Below are 23,493 nucleotides of genomic sequence, written 5' to 3' on the forward strand. Positions count from 1 at the left end.
ATCAGCATACACGGAAATACCACAAAGCTCATTAATATGTAAAAATTTTGGAGAGAGGCAACTTGCGATGTGCTATATATTATGCTTTGAGAAAAATTATTTCAACTCCTTAACTTTCATTTTTAATATTTATTGTTGTTTTAAATGTAGCAACTTTAACATACTGTGATATACACTACATACTTGATTTGCAATTAAACACTTCAAAATATGCATATCTGTTCCAATGTCTTCTCTTGGGAAACAACACATTGGTAAAGTTATGTTGGGAAATATCTAATTGATCAATGGTACTTGTTGGAATTCAATCTGATAATCATGCAAAATTGTACTGATAACATTTGATTATCAGTGAGTTATCAGCAAATGCATATTATCTATAGGCAATATGCCAATTGCATGTAGATGAAAAATATAACTCAAAAAGAAAAATAAAATGTACCTACCTACCTACTTTGGCTTTTAGATCCTTAAAAAAAAAAAAAATATATATATATATATATATATATATTTGATAAAGTAGTTTCTTAAATCTGCAGTTGTATGCATGTATTAGAGCCTGAATTGACTATATTAAAATAGTGTGGAAACTTGATGCTGTTTTTCTTTTTTAAATTATTTTATTTATTTTACTATTTTACGATACAGATCTACATGCTCTGAGAATTCACTTCTCGCTTTCCTCAAGTCCCCTTCCCTCAACCTGATTTCCCCTAAATTAATATAATAGTACAGTCCTTTATTAACAGTCATAAGTCCATCATTCTGCTAGTTAAGTGTATCCTGATGCTGTAGGTATGGTCCATGGTAGAGAGTCCAGCATCCTATAGTAAAGATACATTTTAACAGTTCCATTGGGAGTCCATCTCTGATTTGAAAATAGAGATGCTTCTTCACATCTGGATATGATAGTTTATACTACACAGTTACTATAACATATGTTCTCTCTGATAGAAGGCAATCTTCATGCGAAACACAAGATCAATAGCCTTTCAATACTATTTTTGTTACATTTCATGGATTTTGCTATTTTTGTTTTTTTCATTTTTTCAAAATTTTTTTTCCTATTAATTTCTTCACTGACTCATAGGTCATACAGTAGCACCGTTTACTTCAAGAAGGCTTTTGGAATCATTAGTATGGTACTTAATTTCATGTTGTTGTAAATTTTCTATTTTTCTTCCTGTTGTGGATTTTGTTTTATGGCTTTTCATTCAAGGGGATATATAGTAACAGTGTTTTTCTTTTTAGTATCCAAAGATGTTAACTTTAGAGGCATTTTCAGTTGTTATGGCACAATTGATTGGGATTAATCTGGGATTATCATATGATAAAATCCATACTTGTGGCTGTTCAGGAACTACATGTGTGATGAACCCCACAGCAATGTAAGTATTTTATGTCACCTCTACAGTTTTATGTATACATATATACATTATATAATATTCTAAGTTATATCTGTATAACATATATAAATATCAATATATAAAGATATATACATGACACAATGTATATATTTTGTGATATATGACATACAAATGCAAGCATAGGCATATATATGTATATGTATAATGTTTTCTCTTTTAGAATCATCGTATTTCTTGATGTGTACCTCTTACAACACTTCTTAGCATGAATATATTTAATATCATATATAGTATTTAAGAGCAATTATATAGAAAATGAGTTTAGGATATTGTAGAAACTGTGTAACTTAGCTTGATATTCAACACTGTTTTACAGACAGAATGTTGAACGGAAGTTTTAGGGCATTGCTGGAGGTAGTGAAAAGCTTTTTGGTGTAAGCACTAGAGAGATACTGGGATTCCATTAATTCTAAGAACTCAACAAGGCTTGGAATGTGATTTGTGGTCGAGGAAGTGAAAAAATTACCAATTATTAGGTTTGAAAACAGTAGCATTTTAGCTTAGGGAAATGAAGTGGCATGTTGTGAGCCAAGCATCATTTGGAGAAAGCAGCTCAGGCAGTGACCTATGGCATGCTCCTGTGTGGATGATGCAGTCTCTTAACAAAAAGGAAATATGTCACTAACATAAACTGAGGGAAATTCTATGAACAATTCCCCAAGAATTATAAAACGTTTCACATTTGCAAAGTCGGAACCAAGTACTCAGACTAGTAGACTAAGGACTCATAAGAACTGAGTGCAATAGACTTGTCCACAAGGGAGCCGAGTTCCATGAAATTACAATATTTTGATGTTTGGGTGAATTTGAATGGGATCTGATGGTTAGATACTAGAAATCTATTGTTATTTCCAGAGCTTGAGGGAAAATCCATTTCTATACCAGAAGCATATGTTAAAGTACATAGAATTATTATCTGTTGTATTGATGTCCAACTCAGTGATTTTGGAACAAATTTTTGACAAATCTGTGGTAAGATCATTGTTAATCAAAAACTCATTAAACATTACACTTGGTAGTTCGAAGAGTAAAACGTGCAAAACAGTACATCGACTCTAGAGTTTGTACCTTTTGTTCTTGCCTCCTGAAATATCTTATTTCATTACTTTGTTACTCAAAGACAAATAATTTGAATTGTACATGGGGATAATTAGCTCTCATGTATGCCTTATACTTCTCCAATTAAATTTCTCAGTATGTTTCATTTTCTTAATCATCGTTTTGATTTTATATAATGTAACGATATTGCTAAGTAGAGCTTATTGTGAGTCAAGGTTAATATCTAACATCCTTTAAACTTCCATATGGTTCTTACAGCATATCACATTGTGTAACAAAAAACCAAACACATTGCATTTGTTTGAGGCTTGTATTGAAAGGACTTTCCCCCATTTTCTTTGGCTTTTTTTCCAACCAAAATAACTCAGAATTAACACTTTACTACTCTGATACTGTTTTTGACCCAGTTTTCTAAGGAATGTACTTTAATTTTAGATGGTCCAGTGGTGTAAAGTTATTTAGCAGTTGCAACATAGAAGATTTCAAACATTCCGTGTCACAGCCTGAATTTGCATGTCTTCAGAAAGAGAATGTTCCGAAAGTTGCTTACCAAGGAATAACTTTCAACTTGTGGCAATGGAATTTTGGAAGGAAATGAGCAATGTGATTGTGGTATTCCATCGGTTGGTCATTTTAAATTTTAAATATGTTAAATATTTTAAATATGTTAAATATTTTAAATTATTATTAATTATTAAAATATTTTAAATGTTAAATATGTTAAATATTTTAAATATGTTAAAAATTTAAATATGTTTTAAAATTTATTGCTCCCCAAGATATTGTTTATCATTCTTCTTTTCCTCTTTCTCTTCTCCCTTCCCCATATCTGTCCTCATGTTATCACAATAGAATAGTCCCTTAGTACAAATTAGAAGTTTAATTTTCTGATATTCAAATGCATCATGAAATGGTAATTATAAGCAAAGGTAGAAAACCTGGCATCTTAATGCAAAGATATGTTTACATGTTTCAATGAGAGTCCTACAGTTATTCAGAAGAAAAGCATCGCAATGCTCATGACATGCTATATACCTAACTTTGTAATTTTTGTTACTTCTGAAGACTGTTAGCTAGCAATGGGTTTAATTGGAATTTCCCTGATGAATAGAAGAGTTATTTATCTCCTTCTTAATAGAAATAAATTAATTATGGTTACATGATAACTAGCCACAAACATTTTCATAAATTTTACCGCTATTCATGTAAGGTGTCATGAAAATTTGTAAAATACATTAACACAAACAAGGGTACATCAAAAAGCTCATGGGAAATGTATACTACTTTGTCATTTCTGCATGTTTTTTTTTAATCGACCTCATATTACAAGTTAAGGGCCAATACTCTTACTATGAAATTGCTAGGGGAAATGTCGTAAGGAGAGGAACACCATAATGTAACAAGAATGTTAGTATATAAATAAAGCAGAATGAGTGGATGTGTAAAAACTTAATACAACAATAAACAGAGAAATTTATAAGATTACATCATTAGAAAACTTAAAAATGTGGAAATATATTTGTGATATAATAAGTGAAAACCTGTACACATTCACAGTGCAGATGTTTGTACAAAAAAGTTTTAAAGGCATTGCAGGATTCTACAGCATGACATTACTGGTAACTCCATAAAAACTTTCTAAATGAACGACACGTTATGAGTGAAGTGGTGGCTATCAATAAATACAGAAGTCAATGTGCCAGGGTTGGGGCACATCATGCTAAGCTGCCACTTGCCACATCTGCTTCTGGTAGTGAAGTGCCAATGAGAGTCCCAGCTGCTGCACTTCCAATCCAGCTTCCTGCAGTTGCTCCTGGGAAGGCAGTACAAGAGAGCCCAAGAACTTGAGCCCCTCCCATTTATATGGGACAGCAGTTTGGAAGTTAATAAGGCTCCTTTTCAAGGTCCAAAATGAAGCTAGATGTAAATATGTACACATATGTTTCCTTTCTCTAGAGCCCTATAAACTTTTCTGTTTCTGATTATTTGCTTTGCCTTTAGAATTTTATGATGGAAACTAAGAGAAGGCATCCACATTCATCAGGCCCAAAGCACATCAGCCTCATCTGTCTCACCATTTTCCACCTCCACATTCTTGTCTCAGTGGCAAGTCGTCAGGGACAATGATATGCATGGAGCTTAAATTTCCTGTAACACCAATGTTTTCATGTAGCCTCCTTATGAGACACCTTCTACGACTGCTTTACAGTTCACTTGTCTCTCATGAGTAGAAGGAGGACACTCCAAAACCATGTCAGAAGCACAAATGAGCAAATATATGTACCTGATGACCTAGTTGACTACCACTGCTCTCCAGTAGTATGTATTGTACTCAGAGGTATGTGGCGTATTTTACATAACTGATGGTATGAGATGCTTGTTTACACCAGCATTTGCTCAGTCACTTGAGTAACATACTGTACTGCACAAGATAAACCTCATCCCTGGGGGGTAAGGATTTTTCAGTTCCTCTACAGCCTTATCAGACTGCCATTGGTAATGTATTCCATCCTTGACCAAAGCTTGTGACACATGGCTGCATTATCAAACTAAATGTGATCATTTATGTGGATGAACATGTTGTCTTAACTTGACCGTATTTGATTTTAGCATTGTACTCACCCAAGATGCTGTAATGCTGCAGACTGTACTCTGATTAGATTTGCTGAGTGTGGCACTAGCCAATGCTGTGATAAAGCAACCTGCAGGGTAAGCTATCGAAGTATCACATTGTGCAGTACCATGATTGTTTTATCCTCTGACATTCATTGCACAACTGTTTGGACTTTTTTTTTCTAATATTTTAACCTGCTCTGTCTCTGACAAGCTTTGCATGACCTAGTTCTTCATGGCATGTGGGTAGTATTTTCATGTCCATAAGCATGTCACGGATCATGTTATTTCAGTATCTGTGTTACTTTTTTCTAGAGTTAGACATGAATCATATGGTTACTATATATTTTATTTGTTTGTAAGCTATTAGTCCCATCTGCTGGTAAATGACCTTTCACAGAGAAGAATCTTTCCTTCTAATATTCATGGAATGACCTAACTTCTCAACATTTTCTTGGGATTTTTTTTTTTCTGGCAACCTTCATACATTCTATGTGATCATCCCTTTGTAGCTTTATACTTCTCTAACCCATAGTGTATCAATATCCGAGGGTAAAAAGAACAGAGCACCTCTCCACCCCAATGTTCATTTATACATGTTTTAGTATGTGATGATGGAAGAACACTAAACATACACACTCACTCACACTTACATGTTCTTTGTGTCACAGATTGCCAAAAGGGGAACACCATGTAGGGAAAGTCAAGACTTATGCGATTTTCCAGAATATTGCAATGGAACGTCTGAATTTTGTGTACCTGATATGAAAGCTGCCGACTATCAACAATGTGATAATAAAACTGCATTTTGTTTGGAAGGAAAATGCAGAAGTCTAGAAAGACAGTGCTCACAACTATTTGGAATATGTAAGAATTTTATCTTTTTTCCTGGGTTCATTTTTAATCTTTAGTTACTATAAAGAGTCAGCAATGGTTAACCACACTAAAAAATGCTGTTATTTTGGGCCCGGCACTGTGGCCTAGCGCCTAAAGGTCCTCACCTTGAGTGCACCAGGATACTATATGGGCACTGGTTCTAATCCCGGCAGCCCCATTTCCCATCCAGCTTCCTGCCTGTGGCCTGAGAAAGCAGTCGAGGACAACCCAGAGTCTTTGGACCCTGCACCTGTGTGGGAGACCTGGAAGAGGATCCAAGTTTGGATTGGCTCAGCTCCAGCCGTTGCGGCTGCTTGGGGAGTTAATCAGCAGATGGAAGATCTTCCTCTTGGTCTCTCCTCTCTGTGTATCTATCTTTGTGATAAACATAAATAAATCTTTAAAAACATGCTGTGATTTTCCATCCAAATTTGATAATAACATTGCAAATTAAAGGGACTTTCACTCGTGTTAAAAGGCAAAATGCATCTTTCAGTGGCAGTGTGAACACGATACAACATTAATCACATTTCAGTTGAACTGATGGGAAAGGACAAGGCCAGTAGAGTAACATTTAAGAGATCAAATGACACATTATTTTATCATTTCTGCACTGTAATGCTAATTTGTCTATTTGGACTTATCCTTCAAAAGTGCTTCTCCTTTTGCACAGCTAGTAAATGGCAAGAGAATCTGTAGGACTAGCATTACCAGGACACTTTTTGTTGTTGTTACATGCCTCTATGTTGACTTGCCACACTTTTATCTTCTAATGATTTGTTTTAAATATGAGTAGTTGTGACTTTATACTTTCTTTCAGATGCTAAAGGCGCAAATTACATGTGTGTAATAGAAACAAATGTTATGAACGACCCATTTGGTAGATGTGCCCGTGGTAGGTGTCTCAGTAGGTAGGTACTCAGAAAATTTCAACTTATTTATTTTCTAAAACTATTCCATATGCTGTGCATATTCTGTAGACTTCAGAAAAGCCAAGAAATATATACACATACATATATATCATATATTAGTTATATATTTTATATTTATATATGTATATAATAAAGATTTATACCCTGGGATTCATAAAACAGTGCATGTGTAAAACACTTCAGCATTAATTTCAAAAATTTTTGAGTTAAAGTTATAAAAGTTATCATTGACCTAATAAATTGCACATTGACTATGTTGACTAAAGAATTACTTTTACTACCTCATACCTGTAGTCACGTGTTTTGTGGAAACCTGGTTTGTGCATGGAAAACTACAAATTTAATACAATCAAAAAAGTTTGACTATCAATACACTTTTTATGGAGATCAATTATGTGTGTCTGCAGCACCAAGAAATGATTCCAGAACAGGCCCACACATGGTGGAAGATGGAACCACGTGCGGAGAAGACAGGGCAAGTTAAAATTTTACTGTAAATTATACACAGTGATTTTCTCTATCTCTTTCTCTCCCTCTCTCTCCTCTCTCTCTGTCTCAAAGGAAAGCTTATAGCAAGTCCCAACTACATCAAGAAGTTGAAAGAATACCAAATAAATAACCAAAAATGTCTCTCAACGACTTGGAATAACAGGAACAAAGCAAACCCCCAAACTAGCAGAATGAAAGGAATTATTTAAAAAAAATTGAAAAGCTATAGAAAAGATCAGAGAAATCAAGTTACGTTTTAAATATGTGAATTTATTTTGAAATGCAAATTTTAGAGAGAGAGAAGGAGAGAAATAGAGAAGGTCTTCTATTCACTGGTTCACTCCCCAAATGGCTGCGAAGGCTGAGGCTGAGCTGATCCGAAGCTGGGAGCCAGGAGCTTCCTTCAGGCCTCTCACATGGGTGGCAGGTTTCTAAGGATCTGGGTTGTCCTCTGCTGTTTCCCCAGGCTCGAAGCCGAGAGCTGGAGTGGAAGTGGTAAAGCTAGGATATGAACAGTGTCCATATCACTGGCCTCTAGTTAGTCTTTTGGAAAAAGAAAAGAAGATAAACAATTAGCCCCATTAACCGAAAATTAGGGTTGGCGAGAGAAGACTCAGATTCATATTAGAGATGAAAATGGAGGTGTTAGAACTGATAAAACAAAGGTCACTCTCTCTTCCTCCATCTTTCATTGCTTCTCTGCCTTTAAAATTAACAAATCTTCAAAAAGGGAAGATTTCAGTATAAAGTTAATTGATTAGGATTCGAGGGATCCTAAATTAGTTGCTAACATTATGTAATAAGGGTAAAGTTTCTAGGAGATGTTGTAATTTGTCAGTAAGGGATGGAAGGTACTAAAAATTGATCTGATTTTTATCTGAAAATAAAATTGTCTAAAAGATAAGCCAATGTCATTTAAAAAGCTGACTTTTGATGATGTTTACATAGCTGAATAAAATGGAAAGGGTCAAGATTAGGGGCAAGTGGGTAAGACCATTGTGTCCAAATTTTCTTTTTCTTCTTCCTGTATCTAATGGGAGAAGCTGCAGCATGCCTCACAAATGTCTCAGTACTTGGGGATGGGATACAGCCACCCAGTATCACTCCAGGGTCCCTGATATGAGCATGCACCAAGAGTTCTGCATAAGTGGCTTTGGCAGTTCTCACATGCTGCCCATCTCGCCAGTCCAAGGATCAGAAAATCCCAAGGACTGACATGGAGTTTCCATTCATCCAGAAATTTGCTGTCAACATTTGGCTAGGGTAGTTGACCAATTCTGTCCTTCCTTCACTATGGTTCCAGATGTCCTTTGCAAGGGCATATCCCTCCATGTGCATTTTGATATGCCATCCACTGCTCTGACTAAGCCATGTAGGAGGCCTAGTTCTGACACATGCACACTATGGTAAGACCATAGTTCCTGCGACTTTCCCCATGGTTAGAGTAGTTAATTCCAACAGTTCATTGGGCGGGGGGGATGGATTTCCAAAGAAATCTTGTCTGAAGTGATCCTAAACCTGATTTGGGTCTGCTTGCCACTATGTGGTCCTGCTCATGCTATCACCCCCATGTGCCTACATACACATTGGTACTTGTAATTGTTGGGTCAGTTCTGCCACCAGTCCTATCTCTTACGTAAATCAATGAATGTTGCGGCACAGCCAAATCCTGCCCACCACACACTTGGCCCTCATGTATACCAATGGGAAGAGCAACCTAGTTGGAGCGATTCCCAATAACCCCACTAGACCCACCCCAAATCCTAGTTCCTGCACATGCCAGAAGGTGCAACAGACTGGTCCACTCTGCCCCACATGCCATGCAGCTCTCCTATATGTTAATTGGCATTGAACCCTAGTTCAACCCAATTGTCCTCAATATCCAGTGCACATTCATGCCAGTTGTGCCACAGCCTGTCTAGCCAGTCCTGCTCCCAGCCCTAATTCTCATGCCCATCAGTGGAAGCTGCTGCCTATAAGAGAAGTGCCTACATGTCTGGACCAAATTCCAGTTCTCATGCTCACCAATGGGAACAGTGACCCAGCAGGGGAGCCCCCAACAGCCTCACTGCCGGCTCAGCACCCACCCCCAAATCAGGTCTTGTGTGTGCTGGTGGATGCTGTGGCCCAGCCTGACATGGCCTATCTCACTTTGGCATTGGTTGGTGGGTATTGTGTCCTGGTCTAGCCGGGTCTGCTCCCAGTTCCAGCTCATGCTGGTGTGTAACACAACCTATCCCTGCCCAGCCAATCTCTCAGTCCTACGCCTAATATGACTTGGCTGGTGATGCAGCCTAACCCAACTTGTCCAGCAGCCAGTCCTGGTTGTCAGTGGGTTTTATAAACTGACCTACCCTAAAATGTCCCCAGAGATGACCCACACATATGCCAGTGGGTACTACCTGGCCTGGTCTGGGCTGCTGCAGCCAGGGTTCTTCATTCACCTGCAGGGAATGCACCCTAACAGAGGAGTTCCCCAAGCTCCTCTATCAGGTCTCTGCCCAGTGGCAGAACTTGTGCAGACCTATAGGTCCTTGCCCCAGCCTGACATAGTCCATCTCCTGACCTGGCATGTATAGTGGCTTGCCCAACTGGCCCACACACATTCCAATTCTTTTTTTTTTTAAAGATTTATTTTTATTATTTTTTTATTGGAAAGGCAGATATACAGAGAGGAGAGACAGAGAGGAAGATCTTCCGTCCGATGATTCACTTCCCAAGTGAGCGCAACAGCCGATGCTATGCCGATCCTAAGCCAGGAGACTCTTCCGGGTCTCCCACACGGGTGCAGGGTCCCAAAGCCTTGGGCCGTCCTCAACTGCTTTCCCAGGCCACAGACAGGGAGCTGGAAGGGAAGTGGGGCTGCCGGGATTAGAACCGGCGCCCATATGGGATCCCGGGCGTGCAAGGCGAGGACTTAACCACTTGCGCCACTGCGCCGGGCCCCACATTCCAATTCTTACTGTTGAGTGCTACATCCCAGTCACACTTGGTGCATGACCAGAAACAGCTCGCATGTGGTTCAGCAGGGGTCAAGACCTAGCCCATCCTACTCCCACTCTGGCTGTCATGAGCACCATAGGTGTGGGCATCTAGCCCAGTCTGGCACACTCAAGACCCAGTCCACATCCATGCTGAGGGACACTGCAGTCTTGTCCAGCCCAGATCATTCACCCACCCCCATTCTTGCTCTTGCACTCACCAGTGGGAGCCACAATCCAGTTGGGGTATCCCCTTAGCTCTCCAACCAGGCCTGTTCCTGGCCACAGATCTTGTGTGTGCCGGTTGTTTTTCTGACCCATGTTGGCATAGCCCACCCTTTCCCCATCTTGGCCTTTGTTATATGATGCTGCAGTCTGGGTTTGTTCTGGTCTGCCTCCAGTCCCAACTCTTGCTGGCAGGTGTTGCAGCCTAGCCCTGCCCAGTCTACTCCCATCCCTGACTCATACAAATAGGGGAATGTCAGCCTCACCTGGCAGGACCCATACTTCCCCTGGCTCCTGCTCATGCCAGTGGGCTAAGGTTGGCCCAACCCTGCCCTGGCCACCCCACTGCATAACAAACCCACAGACTTGCTGACCAGTGGAACTTCCTTGTCCAGCTTGACCAATACCCAGGCCTGAATCAAATGCTTGCCAGCAGGAGCTACATACATCTCACCAGAGGAGTTTCCCATGTTCCCCAATCAGGTCAACTCCCAGTTACAGATTTCACATACTTTGGCAGGTGCTAGCCCTTACTCAGCATAGTCTGCCCCTCCATCCCAGCCTTTGTATGAGCTCATGAATGTTGCAGCCCATCCAACTCTATAGTCTTGGGTGTCGCTGCAGGTGCTATACCCTGGTCCAGCCCAGCCTGATCCCATCCCCAGTATGCAGGAATGTGCAGGATTCCATGGCCATGCCTAGTTCAGCCCTTCACTACCACCAGGTCTTAAGCAAACCAGTGCAAATTTCAGTTCCACAAGAGTGGACCCACATATACCCCACAGAATTTGCCCCCAGACTTAACTCTTTTCGCATGCTGGTGAGTATCATGGCCAAGCCTGATGTGACCTGTCCCTGCACCTGCAACATACTTCTTCAGTCGTTCTCAATCCCACACACCGCTTTATCTGGTGAACTCATAGCCCATGTGCTTGGGAACATATGGGATCCTCAGCCCAGCCTTCTGAAACCCAGTCTTTTGCTCAAGTGTTGTGCTAGACTGGTGCTCTGCCCACCCACGAGGGTTCCAAGCTCTTGGTATACAACTCTTAACATACACAACATCCAGGCCATTCAAAGTTCTACAAGCCTGGTCCACCAGCACACCAGGCTTCCATGCTAATCTATGACTCTCTGCCTCTAGTCCACCTGGGACCATACACGTGGAAAATCCCCAGTGTCCCTCCGCTTGTCTGGACATGAGTCCCCAGGTCCCCACACACTCCCACCAGCACCATCCCCAACTCTTCCTTGCAATCTTGCATCCCCAAGCCCACAAGAGCAGGCTGCTGTATGCACCCTGAAGCAAAAGGAGGCAACCACTGAGACCACCCTGGCGCAAAATGCATGGTAATGTCATTTCAAAGAAGGAAACGAAATCAGGCATTTTTTCTGCTAAATTTGAGTTATCTAAAAATCTAAATAATGAATGTGCAAAGATCTTCTCCCATTCTGCTGGCTGCCTGTTCACTTTGTTGATCATTTCCTTTGATGTTCAGAAGCTTCTGAGCTTGATGTGTTCCCATTAGCTTATTTTGGATTTGACTGCATATGCTGGCAGTCTGCTTTCTAAGAAGTTGTTTTCCTATTCCTATCTCTTGTGTTTTCCTCTAGTTATTTCATGGTTTCTGGATGCAGATTTAGGTCCTTGATGCATTCAAAGCTGCTTTTTATATACAGTGAAAGATGGAGTTGTTGTTTTTACTTCTGCAAGCAGATAACCAATTTTCCCTATATCATTTGTCGAAGAGACCAACAATTTCCCCAGCATCATTTTCAGTTCTGTTATCAAAGATTAGTTGACTAATTCAGCAATGAGCAAAGGAAATGAGTAGATCTTTTTAAAAGAACAAATTCAAAAATGTTCATGGGCCTGGTGCAATGGCTCAGTGGCTAAATCCTGACATTGAAAATGTCAGGGTCCCATAGGGGTACCAGTTCATGTCCCAGCTGTCCCATTTCCCATCCACCTCCCTACTTATGCCCTGGGAAAACAGTGGAGGATAGCCTAAAGCTTGGTGGCCCTGCACCTGTATGGGATACGCAGAAGAAGCTCCTGGCTTCAGGCTTCACATCAACTCAGCTCTGGTTTTTGCAGCCATTTGTGGAGTGAAACAGTGAATGGAAGATGTTTCTCTCTGAATCTTCTAGTGTCCACAATATGATCTGCCTTTCCAACAAAAATAAATAAATCTTAAAAAGAAAAAACGCTCAGGCTTCCTAAGTATCAGGGGAATGCAAATAAAGACCTCATCAAAGTTCTAGCTAACTCCATAAGAATGGCTTGCATCCAGATATCCTATAACAAACCTGCTCACAAGGATGTGGGAAGAATGGTACATACTGCAGCTGTTGACTGGAGTGTAGACATGTGGCTGCTCTGGAAATCAGAATGGAGGTAACTCAGATAACTAAATCTACCATAATTCAACTATCCCAACTCCTCCAAATACATCCAAAGGAAGAATAATCTGCATACAAGAAAGCTACCTGCAGCCCTATATTTTAAGAAGCATAACCCACAATAAAGAAGGCATAGGAACAACCCAGATGGCAGTCAAAAGAAGACTGAATAAAGAAATGTGGTATATCTACCCAATGGAATACTTTGGAGCCATAAAAGAGAATAAAATTCCACTGTTGGTAACCAAATGGCCCCAACTGGAAATCATCATGTTTGACGAAATAAGCTAGGCCCAAAACAACAAATATCATATATTCTCTGACATAAAACAACCTTCATGTCATATACAAAAATAAATACAATTATAGGCAAGCAAGTATGTACATATATTCTTATAGAAGGGCTGTATATTGGTAGCTAGCATACGGAAAATACACATTGTAGTACACATCTCTACTCCCAAATAAAAGGAGGGGTCCCAATGAAATAGGTAAATACACTTTGACAGTGTGAAACTAGATTTCCTAGCTTTTCCTATACCTACCAGTGCCACGATATAAATAGCAGAATGTTAAAGTTGTAGCTATTACCAAACGACTGTTCTACTGTGATAATATGGGGATAATGGTGAGAGGAGATCATAGGCAGAGAAAAAGGAGAGGAGGGAGGAATTGCAATACCTGCAAGACCGCATTGTGGAAAATCATGATGAGATTATTGATAATAATGGTATCCAAGTAATTAGGACAATGCAGCGATTAACACTCCCCCTGTCCCATCGGCACTTATAAGACACATACTGCTGCATAAATAGTTGTCAGATTCATGTCTTCATGGGCAGACCCTTGGTGGAGAGCTAGTGCATTATCATTTAAGTTAGAGAAAACTTTAAAAGTACAGCAGTATTGATGTATCCTAGTATTCACTTAGATGTGTGAGGAAGCAACCTCTGTCAATGATTTTAAACATGTAAATTGAATTACGTGGCAAAAAAGGATAAAATGTGGCACAGGTATAGAATAGCAAAAATTTGTTCATAGAAATGCTAGTGATTACAAATGTCTTGTGCACTAATCTTCTAATAAGATGTATTTGCTTATTTGAAAATCCGTTATATAGAAACAGGGGAATGAGAGAGAGAGAATACAGCACTCACTGCTTCATGTCTCCAGATAGCTGCAATGTCTAGGGTGAGGCCACATTGAGGTAAAGAACTGGGAGGTTCATCCAAGGGTTTCCACATGGTTGGCAGGGGCCCATGAACCTGGGACATCTTCAAATGTGATTCACATGCCATCCACTGGGAACTGGTTTGATGCAGAGCAGCCTGGTCATGACAGCAACAATATGGTATGCCAACAAACTGGTGACAACTTCACCCACTATGTCACAACGTGAATTCCTAACTTGTTCTTTATAGCATTACAACAACAGCTCTGCTCCCCTGAGGAGAACAAAGTATCTCAATGGAATAACTTAATATTTCACAAGGCAATCACATATCATGTTGGTGTTGGTAATAAATCCACGATCCATTTGTGGTTTTGAATTGGGGAGATGAAATAGTAATTCATGAGTTCTGAATGCATACATAATTCTTGTAGAAAATTCTTGCATCAACTATGGATTTCAGTATTTGTGAAATTTTTAGTATTGTCTCTAACATCTTTCAATTAAATGTGTTTACAGATATGTATAGGAGGAAGCTGTACACAAATGGACTTGATTCAAAATAGACCAAATTGTAATGCAGAAACAAAATGTCAAAACCACGGGGTATGTTACCTTCAGATTATTTTTAATTACATATTTATTTTGTTTCTTTTTATTTAAAAGCATTTAGAAAGGAGGAGAGACAGAGAGAGAGAGGTCTTTCATCTTGCTGGTTCACTCACCAAATGGTCAAAATAGCCATATTTGGGCCATTCCAAATTGAGTGGCTAGGAGCTTCTTTGGAGTCTTGGGCAGAAGTACTGGAAGCCTCCTCACACTGCTTTCCCAAACAAGCACATTAGTAGGGAGCTGGATATAAAGTGGCGCAACAGAGACTCAAACTGGCATCTGTAATGGATGCTGGAGCCACAAACAGTCTTAGCTTGTATGTTACGATACTTGACCCTGAATTACTTCTAGTACAGCGGTTATAGTGCTGGTCCATCACACTTTTCAAGATAATAATAAAAGCTTAAAGTATTTGATGTAAAAGTCTCTGTTAGAAAATTTGTTGTCAAAGAAAGTAAATTATTTTATGTGAGCATATCATTCACGTATGTCTCAAATTGATACTGTGTGTGAAACGTAAACGCCATTAAATATGTACAAAAATGTGACACAGGCATTTTGATAGTAGTATAATACATTAAGGGACTACATTTTGGAACATTAAAGGATTACATCTGTACTATACACTTAAGCATATACCTACTGTTTATAGTTGAGTGTATTTTCTTACATATAGATCATAAGCCATACAATATATTTATCGTATACACATTTATATAATTTATCATTTTATGTGATTTGAAGTTTCTACCCACAAGGATTTGCTTCGTCTTTTGAGAGCTTCTGTTCATTTCTCTATATGAATCTTTTACGAAAGGCCTTTTCTAATAGCCTTTGAAATGCAGTTTAAATTGTTACCAACCATGAAATAACAGAGATTGTTGTATATTTATCCCAATTTCTCTAACTATCGCCAGTAAAACTTATTTGAAAGTATATTATTACATGACTTTAAAGAAACATAAGAAAGAAAGGAGGAGGAGGGACATTGGAAGAGAGGAAGGGAGGGAAGTATTATTATGTCATTCAATTTGTATAGATGAAATATATGCAATCAGTCCCCTTTAAATGAATTTTAAAATGGAAAAACAGCTATTGGGCTAAACGCAGGTGCCATCTAAATTATTTCCACCTGCATATTCTCTCTCAGATACTATTTCAACCTTTAGCCACACCATGTAAGAAGACATGGTTTTTTTCATAGTTTTCCCAAAACGGTTTATCAGTTCCTTAAGCCTCTCCTTACACGCACAATTACTAATGCTTTTTAGTTAGTAACTGATAGTAACTGGTTCTGAAGACCATATGTTCATTTTGGCCTTTTGCCATTCTCCTTGTGTATCATATGAAAATTATTTCCCTGGTTATAGAGGTTTTGCAAACTATTCTGAAGCATGCATTCAGTTTTACCTTGGAAACTTTGGCTTCTGTTATATGGATGATTCATGCTTTAAATGGTGTTTCAGGAAATAGTGATGGGTTTGTACCCTTGTACCAACATTTCACTGAGTCACTCTCGTGCCCTGTGAATTTTGTTTCTTTCCTATTTCTTTCCTCCTTTACTTAGTCTCTGTGTGCCCTTATTTCTGCCTTCTTTATGCTGCCACAATCCATTCTTTTTATTTACTCAATGAACACATTCACAGATGTTTTCTAGCCTTCCCTATGAATTCTAATGATCTGTGTTGGATTATTCAGTCTTCATTCTGGAGACTGCTGTCCTCTGTTTATTCTAAGATGTGGAGGTAACCATTGTCAATCCATATATTTTGCAAGTTTTTCTTATTTATCTTTGTATTTGAGAATCAGGGAGAGAAATAGAGAGAGAAAAGAAGACAGACTGGGATGGATTAATCCCTATGCACTCATTCACACCTCGAACACCCACCACAGCAAGGGCTGAGTCAAGCTGGAGGGTAGAGCCTGGAAAGCAATGTGGGTCTTCAACGTGAGTGGCGAGACCCCAACTGCAGGAGCCATCACCCCTGCTTCCAAGGGCTTTAATCAGCAGGAAGACAAAATCAGGAATTAGAGATAGATATGGATCTTGACCACTCTGGCATAGAAGGCATGCATGCCAATCAGCATCATGGTTGCTAAGCGAAAGAGCATTGCCCATGTTTTTAATTTGGCACAATTTATTAGAAATTTTAATTCACAATCTTGGTTTCTCCTAGTTTCATTACCTCTAAAATTTTTCAATTATTTGAAGAATGCTGTCTACTTTTATTTGTAAATACGACAGCTAAGAAAATACTTTCAGGATATCTGAGAAGAAACTGCATTCACATTCATCATATTACACTTTGATTTGAAAACTTTCAGTATTTGTTACAATGTTATATTAAGTTATACTACTTTGGTCACTGACATTGCCCATCAAGCCTTTATTTTTTAAGTCATACACAGACTCACTCACTCACACACACACACATGCTTTTTCCTTGTGTTTTAGGTTTGCAATGCAAATCTTAACTGTCAGTGTGATCCAGGATTCAGTCCTCCTTCTTGTGACCCATCTCCTACCTCACCAGGAGGAAGTGTAGACGATGGATTCTGGTTCGCAGGTGAGTGTCTACACAATTCTTATGCCTGCCTCAGAATCTATGAGGTCTGCTCATTGTGCCATCAAGGTACGGAAAAGTCCATTTATGTTAATGCATTTAAATCTAAAATTTTTTAAAGATCCGCTTATTTTCACTTGAAATGGAGATTTACAAAGGGAAAGAGAGACACAGACTCTCCCATCCACTGTTTCACCTCCCAAATGGCCACAATGCTCAGAGCAGAGCTTGTTTTGAATTGCCGACACAAATATGAAATACAATCTGGACTACTGTCACAGACTGTGGGAAAAACTTGAACTGATATTTACCTGTTTTGCAGAAATAATAGCTGAATCCCAAATCTTGTGATTAAAATTATTATTGTAAACTGAACATGATTTGCAGATGTTTATGGATCCTTATATATTTTCAGGCAGAAATGAACACTGGACTATACCACAACACAGAGCTCGTCAAAAAAATGGCTTTTTGATCAGTTTGTACATCTTTTTACCTCTTCTCACTATAACTGGCATTATTGTTTTAAGATGGAAAAAAAGAAATGTGTTTGAGAACAGATCGGAAGCTTCAACCGAAGGGTAAGGAAACATTTTGCTTCAGGATGTGTCCTCGGAAGAATGGAAATGATTCAAGATATTACAAGCAGGGACTCTAAGATTTATGGATTACTTTTTAGACTTTCTGAGTAAGAAAGTCTCAGATTTCAGGCATGTGGCTACCTTTGGTGTTCCCAGCAAAAGCTGCGAAGACTCAGGAATCTTAAGGGAGTCTCCAGGAGAATTCATTGTGGCTCAAATGGTTCCAGCAGGATCTGTTGGATTTCTAGGCAACACCACTGTTACTACAGTGACATTGGCTTGTGCTGAGGGGATGAACAGACACAGTCAGGGCACGGCTTTCAGTTTCCCAGGAATGTGGATTAGGATACAAACTCATGATTCTAATTTCCACCAACACCGCAGTTTATCAACATACAACTAATATTTATTAGTTAAACATTTTTAAAGCTAGTTATATGTAGTCAACTAAGGTTGATATTCTGGATTATGAATAAAGGTATCTATGTAACCAAATGAGTTTGGACCTTGATTGACAGATAACAGGAATGGATCAAGTCATACTCTTGTTTCAGAATAAGAACTGTTGTTACAAAAGTCATACTTTTGACAAAATACCAAAATAATGGATCATTTGTCACAAAATGTCAAATGACGAACCAGTATTTAGGATTGAAAAAAAAAAAACATCTATTATTGTGTTTGTGAAATGACCACTCTGACTTGATTTGGCTGAACACATTTATGCCAGCGACTTCTATTTTAATTTTCAATCCAAATATGGATATCCACCCACAGCCTATGTCTACAAACACATATTCTCCAAAGACAGTATATTTCTCTGTAAGGGTTTCCCACACATGCACACAGAACCAGAGCTCTGCATAGAATTCTTTTAAACGATTGATTTATGTATTTAAAAAGTAGATCACAGAGAGAGAGAGGCAGGATTACACACACAGAGACACACAGGGAGCATCCATCTACTTAGTTCACTGCCCACGTGGCCGGAAGAGCCTCACTGGGCCAGATTCCACTCAAGAGCCAAGAAGTCCACCTGGATTCCCACACAAGTCCCTTGGCACAGGCATATGCATCACCTCCCCCGCTGTCCCAAGTGCATTAGCAGAGAGCTGAATCAAAAGTAGAGTGGCCTGGACACGACCCAATGCTTAGATAAGATGTCTGTGCTTTGGGTGTGGCCACCACTCTGCAGGCACTGGATAGATTCATGAGTAAGGAATTCAAGCCGCCAGAGTTCTCACATGTGAATAGGAAGTTGTAGTCAGGATCAGGCACTTGTGATCCTCCTTTCCAACATTAAACCTGATATACAGAAGTGTTCCAAAGCAAATCTGAGGGTTACACAATACCACAAAATGTAACTACTTGTAGCTGAGAGATTCACCTGCCTGATTACGGGTGTTAAGCAGTGAGAATGAATTCTGGTATGGATAATTATTCTGATACAGATAACTATCTTGGTAAGATAATTTATTGAACTATTATTAAACATGTGGTGATATAAAAATTTGAATGTGTGCATGTAAATTAGCTCTTCAATTTGGAAAACATATCGGACATACTATGTTCCATCCCATTTTCTAGGCAAGCAAGAAAGTTGATTGCTAGCAAATATTGATTTTAGTTAATTTTTTAAAGGCTTAGATCTATCTGAAAATAGAAATACTGAAAGTATCAATATCAATATTTTAATAGACATATCTGAAAGTAGAAATATTGAGATATTTTTTTTTCATTGATTGGTTAGGATGATTTTTTTAAAATTTTTGTTGAATTGGTTAAACATTAATGTTTCCTAACCCAGAACATAATGCTGTCTTTATACAGATCAGTGGCAGACGACAGCATTGTTACCATCACTGGGTCTCAGAGTCAAAGGTACGTCAAAAGCATTATGTTACTCCATGTAACTCATGAAGACCTTTCTGGTTTTCAACCATACACCAGCTTAGGAAAATTATTCCCATTATTCTTCATATCAGTGTTTGTTAATTTCATGACCTGAAACAAAGACTAAGATAAGCACTATATCTTGCTTTTGTTTTGTTGATCACATTGAATGTTAGCTCCTCTCCCCTTGAATTTACCAATAACCTGTTTGATAATAAGTCAAGTATTGACTTTAACATAGTGTATGTCTGCAAGGGTTGCCTTGGGGGGGGTATTAATTAAACATGTGGTTGAATAAGAAAATTTCTATAAACATTGAAGAGTGAACATCATTCCATTTCTGTGTTTGCTTCCCAGTAACTGAGCAAGGACATCAAAAGCCACAGACTGAAGAAAGGATATGGCATAGAGACTCATGGCTAACTTCCCCAACTCAAGCATGAAAAGTCCTGTCTGTGTCTCCTTTGTTGTGGCTTTACGCTTTCGATTTCACCAACACAAATAAACCCTGTGACTGGAAGTGAGCAAAACAGAATCTGTTGTTTCTTCTGTCATAATCTTTCAGTGCGAAATACGCAGCTTTGCCCTGGAAGCTGTTAAAGCTGCAACAAGAAAAACCCCATTGTCAGCTGCTGTCCACTCTCAGATGCCCATGGCCATGCTAACTTCTCCTGCACCTATAATAACTCACATGTCCTCCATCCATCTAAAACAGGCTTTGGAATGGGCAGTGAAAGCAGTACTGATGAAGGGCATCTTCAGTGCTCCCAGATAGTCCTTGCCATCAATTCCATCTTGCAAGGGTTAATTTAAGTGTGCTCTTGCTCAAGGACATGTCCTATCTCCAGGAGGTGCATCCTCTGTCCAATGTAAACTGAAGGCTGAGGTTCTTGTGTGTCCTTTGGGCAATCCACACTTCAGTCTCCACCAAAGCTGGGCTTGCCTGGGTAGGATTTCTTGCTATAATCCTCCCTCCCCAACTCCTCTCTCACTGAGGTAGGTGCACAGCATTGTACCTGGAGTTTGACCAGGACCACCTGCAGAGTTGCCATCACAAAGGTGAGAAATTTCTGGTTGAGAGGAGGGACAATAAGGTCCAACAGGCCATTTCCAAATGTCCGTCCACTATGAATGAATGAAGAAAACGTGGTATATCCATTTGATTAGTAACTTCAGTGTAAGAGGCAATCAGGCCTGGCTACACCGTGGATAAACCTTGAAATTGTTAGCTCAGTAGCAGATCACACATCATTTATTTGTGTGAAATGGGCAGATTTGTTGATCTCTAGTGATGAAATTAGTACGGTAGTTGTTTAAAGCTGCACATGGAAATGTAGCAGGGTATCAGAGAGAGAAGCATGGATAGGAGAAAGGGTTTATAGATAAAGATGCAGTCTTTCTGAGGTGATAAATTTAAATTCAGTGAACTGATTGGTGCACATATCAGTCAGTATACCAAACATCATTTGAGTTATTAATTTTAAATTTTCACTTAAAGTTTTATAATTTTTTGGAGCAGCAGAGACAACTGCTGTTTCACTTCTTCAATGCTGTAAGACCAGGGTCCAAACTCCACTGAGTTGTCCCACAAGAATGGCAGAGATCCATCATTTCTGCTGCCTTCCTACATGGCTCATCAGCAGGAAGTGGACACAGTAAATAGGGCAGCTGGTATTCAAATTGGCTGTCTGATATACAATGCTGGCATCACAAGAAGCAGCTGAGCCTCTTGAATATTATCGCCAAGATGGAATTGGGACCAGTTCAAGACTTTAACCAAAGCTGCAGGAGAGGCTACAGCAGTCCTAACTAGTGTCCACACTAAATGCAGCCTCAACTGTCTTCCTGGCATGGGTGAAATGTGAGGCAACTGAATGATATCTCAGTGAAGATGTTTGGAAAAGACCCATTTGGGGATGATTCTACCACAACTTTTCCGTCATGTTCCTTATCACTAACATAGGGGGCTGCTGTGTTCATTGACCTGGCTTATTCAAATCATTTCTGTCAGTTTCTTAGGTATAAAAATGTCATTTGAGAGATGCAAGTTTGGGCGTGAACAGAGTTTGACTTTCACAACTTTTAAAGTTGTCAAACATCCCCCGAAGTGGGGATGATTTGACACTCAGCATGACACTCTCTTCTCATCCCCTCTTGCTTGCTCCCACCCCTAATCTGCTGAACATCCTCTTCTCAAGCACTCCTTTACCAGACCACATCCCAGCTTAAATACCTTCCTGAGGAACAAATATGCACAGAGCTTGGGAGTGCAGTGTGGTACTGCCTAGAATCTGAACCCAATGTCTCTCCCAGTCTTTGGTGAGGCAACAGGCATTGCAGGCTGTCTGGGGGCTGGTGACAGGAATGAATTCCTCTGCTTTGCACATGGATTCCTTTGGTGCCTGCTAAAGACCAAGGAAGAGAATAAGGGATGAGGGTGGAGCCCCAAGGAGACAGGGCTCTCAGGACTTGGAATCCAGTCTTTTCTGCTCATTGGAAGCAGGAACGGTACAGCCACTGATAGGGCAAGGAGGGAACAAGGCATGAACCATGGCAGAGAATGGAATCTCATTGTTCACTGAATCTTCCTCAAGTCAGTTTTTTTTAGTTTGTTTGTTTTCTAGAAATGAGAGTGCAGAAGGCAGGCAGTGTGGACTTCAGTAGGAAGTACTAAGAATTAGGAGAGGGTGAACTCAAGGACCAGGTGGGAATCCTTAATAACACTTCCAGGTTTATATATATATATTTTTTTTAATATTTGCTTATTTTAAATTTAAAATACAGAGTCACAAAGAGAGAAGGAGAGAAAGAAATAGCTGCCGATTTAATTAATACCCAAATGGCCATAATGGCCAGTGCGGGATTGGTCCAGAGGTGGATGCCTGGAACTTCTCCCACGTCTCCCACATAGGTGCAGGGACCCCAGTGGTCCTTGGGGCATGTGCTGCTGCTTTCCCAAGTACATTAGCAGCGAACAGGATTAGAAGTGGAGCAGCCAAAACTTGAACTGGTATATATGTGATGCTGGTGCTGGTAGTCAGTGAGACCCTGCAGGCGACAGCTGTATCTCTCCCATCCTCAAACTGTGCCCACCACTTTTGTGTGGAAGGTGAGTCCAGGTGGCAGTCATCAGCATGGAAAGGTGGCGATGTAGGGCCAGGATGGGCCCATCTGTGACAAGGAGTATGGAGCTTGGCCTGGACTGGCAACACTTTCCCAGCACCTTCCAGGTCCTGGAACAGCAAAGAAGGATCTGGTCTCCATTTAGGCTCAGGTACAGGTGCTTGAGTCAGAAGGCTCCAGGCAGTCCAAGACTAGGGATAGGGAGGTGTGGAGGAAGCTGAAACTGCAGAAGCTTCCAGAGAAATATGGCTTCCTCTCCCTGCTGCATCTGCACCTCTGGCTCTGTTCCATGGAGCTGCATTTACAGGAAGTGGTTTTCCATGGAGTATCTGTGCCATGCCAATATTTTTGCAAAGCCTGCAGATTCTAGAATGGCTCCTGTTCACAGAGTTAACAGGGCCACCCTGAGACAGTGAAGGACCAACATGCACCTCTGGATGGAATCCAACCAGGGGTGAGTGCTTGCACTGCCAGCTGTGGCCCTGGGGCTTGTGACATGACCAAGCATCAGCGGTGGCCTTGCAAAACCTGGCCATTGCCTCAT

General features: G+C 39.9%; 1 protein-coding gene across 1 annotated transcript in view; it reads left to right on the top strand.

Moving 5' to 3' along the window:
• The window catches only part of LOC121165561 (A disintegrin and metallopeptidase domain 3-like), a 55,591-nt gene extending 34,990 nt beyond the window's left edge, over window positions 1–20,601 (top strand). Inside the window, 10 exon segments of the mRNA XM_040994234.1 lie at window positions 1,252–1,388; window positions 2,922–3,045; window positions 3,047–3,109; window positions 5,097–5,195; window positions 5,771–5,966; window positions 6,796–6,870; window positions 7,315–7,382; window positions 17,244–17,355; window positions 19,741–19,814; window positions 20,392–20,601. Of these exon segments, the coding sequence (XP_040850168.1) occupies window positions 1,252–1,388; window positions 2,922–3,045; window positions 3,047–3,109; window positions 5,097–5,195; window positions 5,771–5,966; window positions 6,796–6,870; window positions 7,315–7,382; window positions 17,244–17,355; window positions 19,741–19,814; window positions 20,392–20,601 (1,158 nt within the window).
• Window positions 20,602–23,493: the final 2,892 nt, after the last annotated feature.

The sequence above is a fragment of the Ochotona curzoniae genome, unplaced genomic scaffold (genome assembly GCF_017591425.1).
Source record: "Ochotona curzoniae isolate NIBS_2020 unplaced genomic scaffold, NIBS_Ocur_1.0 contig_899, whole genome shotgun sequence".
Classification (NCBI taxonomy): Eukaryota; Metazoa; Chordata; class Mammalia; order Lagomorpha; family Ochotonidae; genus Ochotona; species Ochotona curzoniae.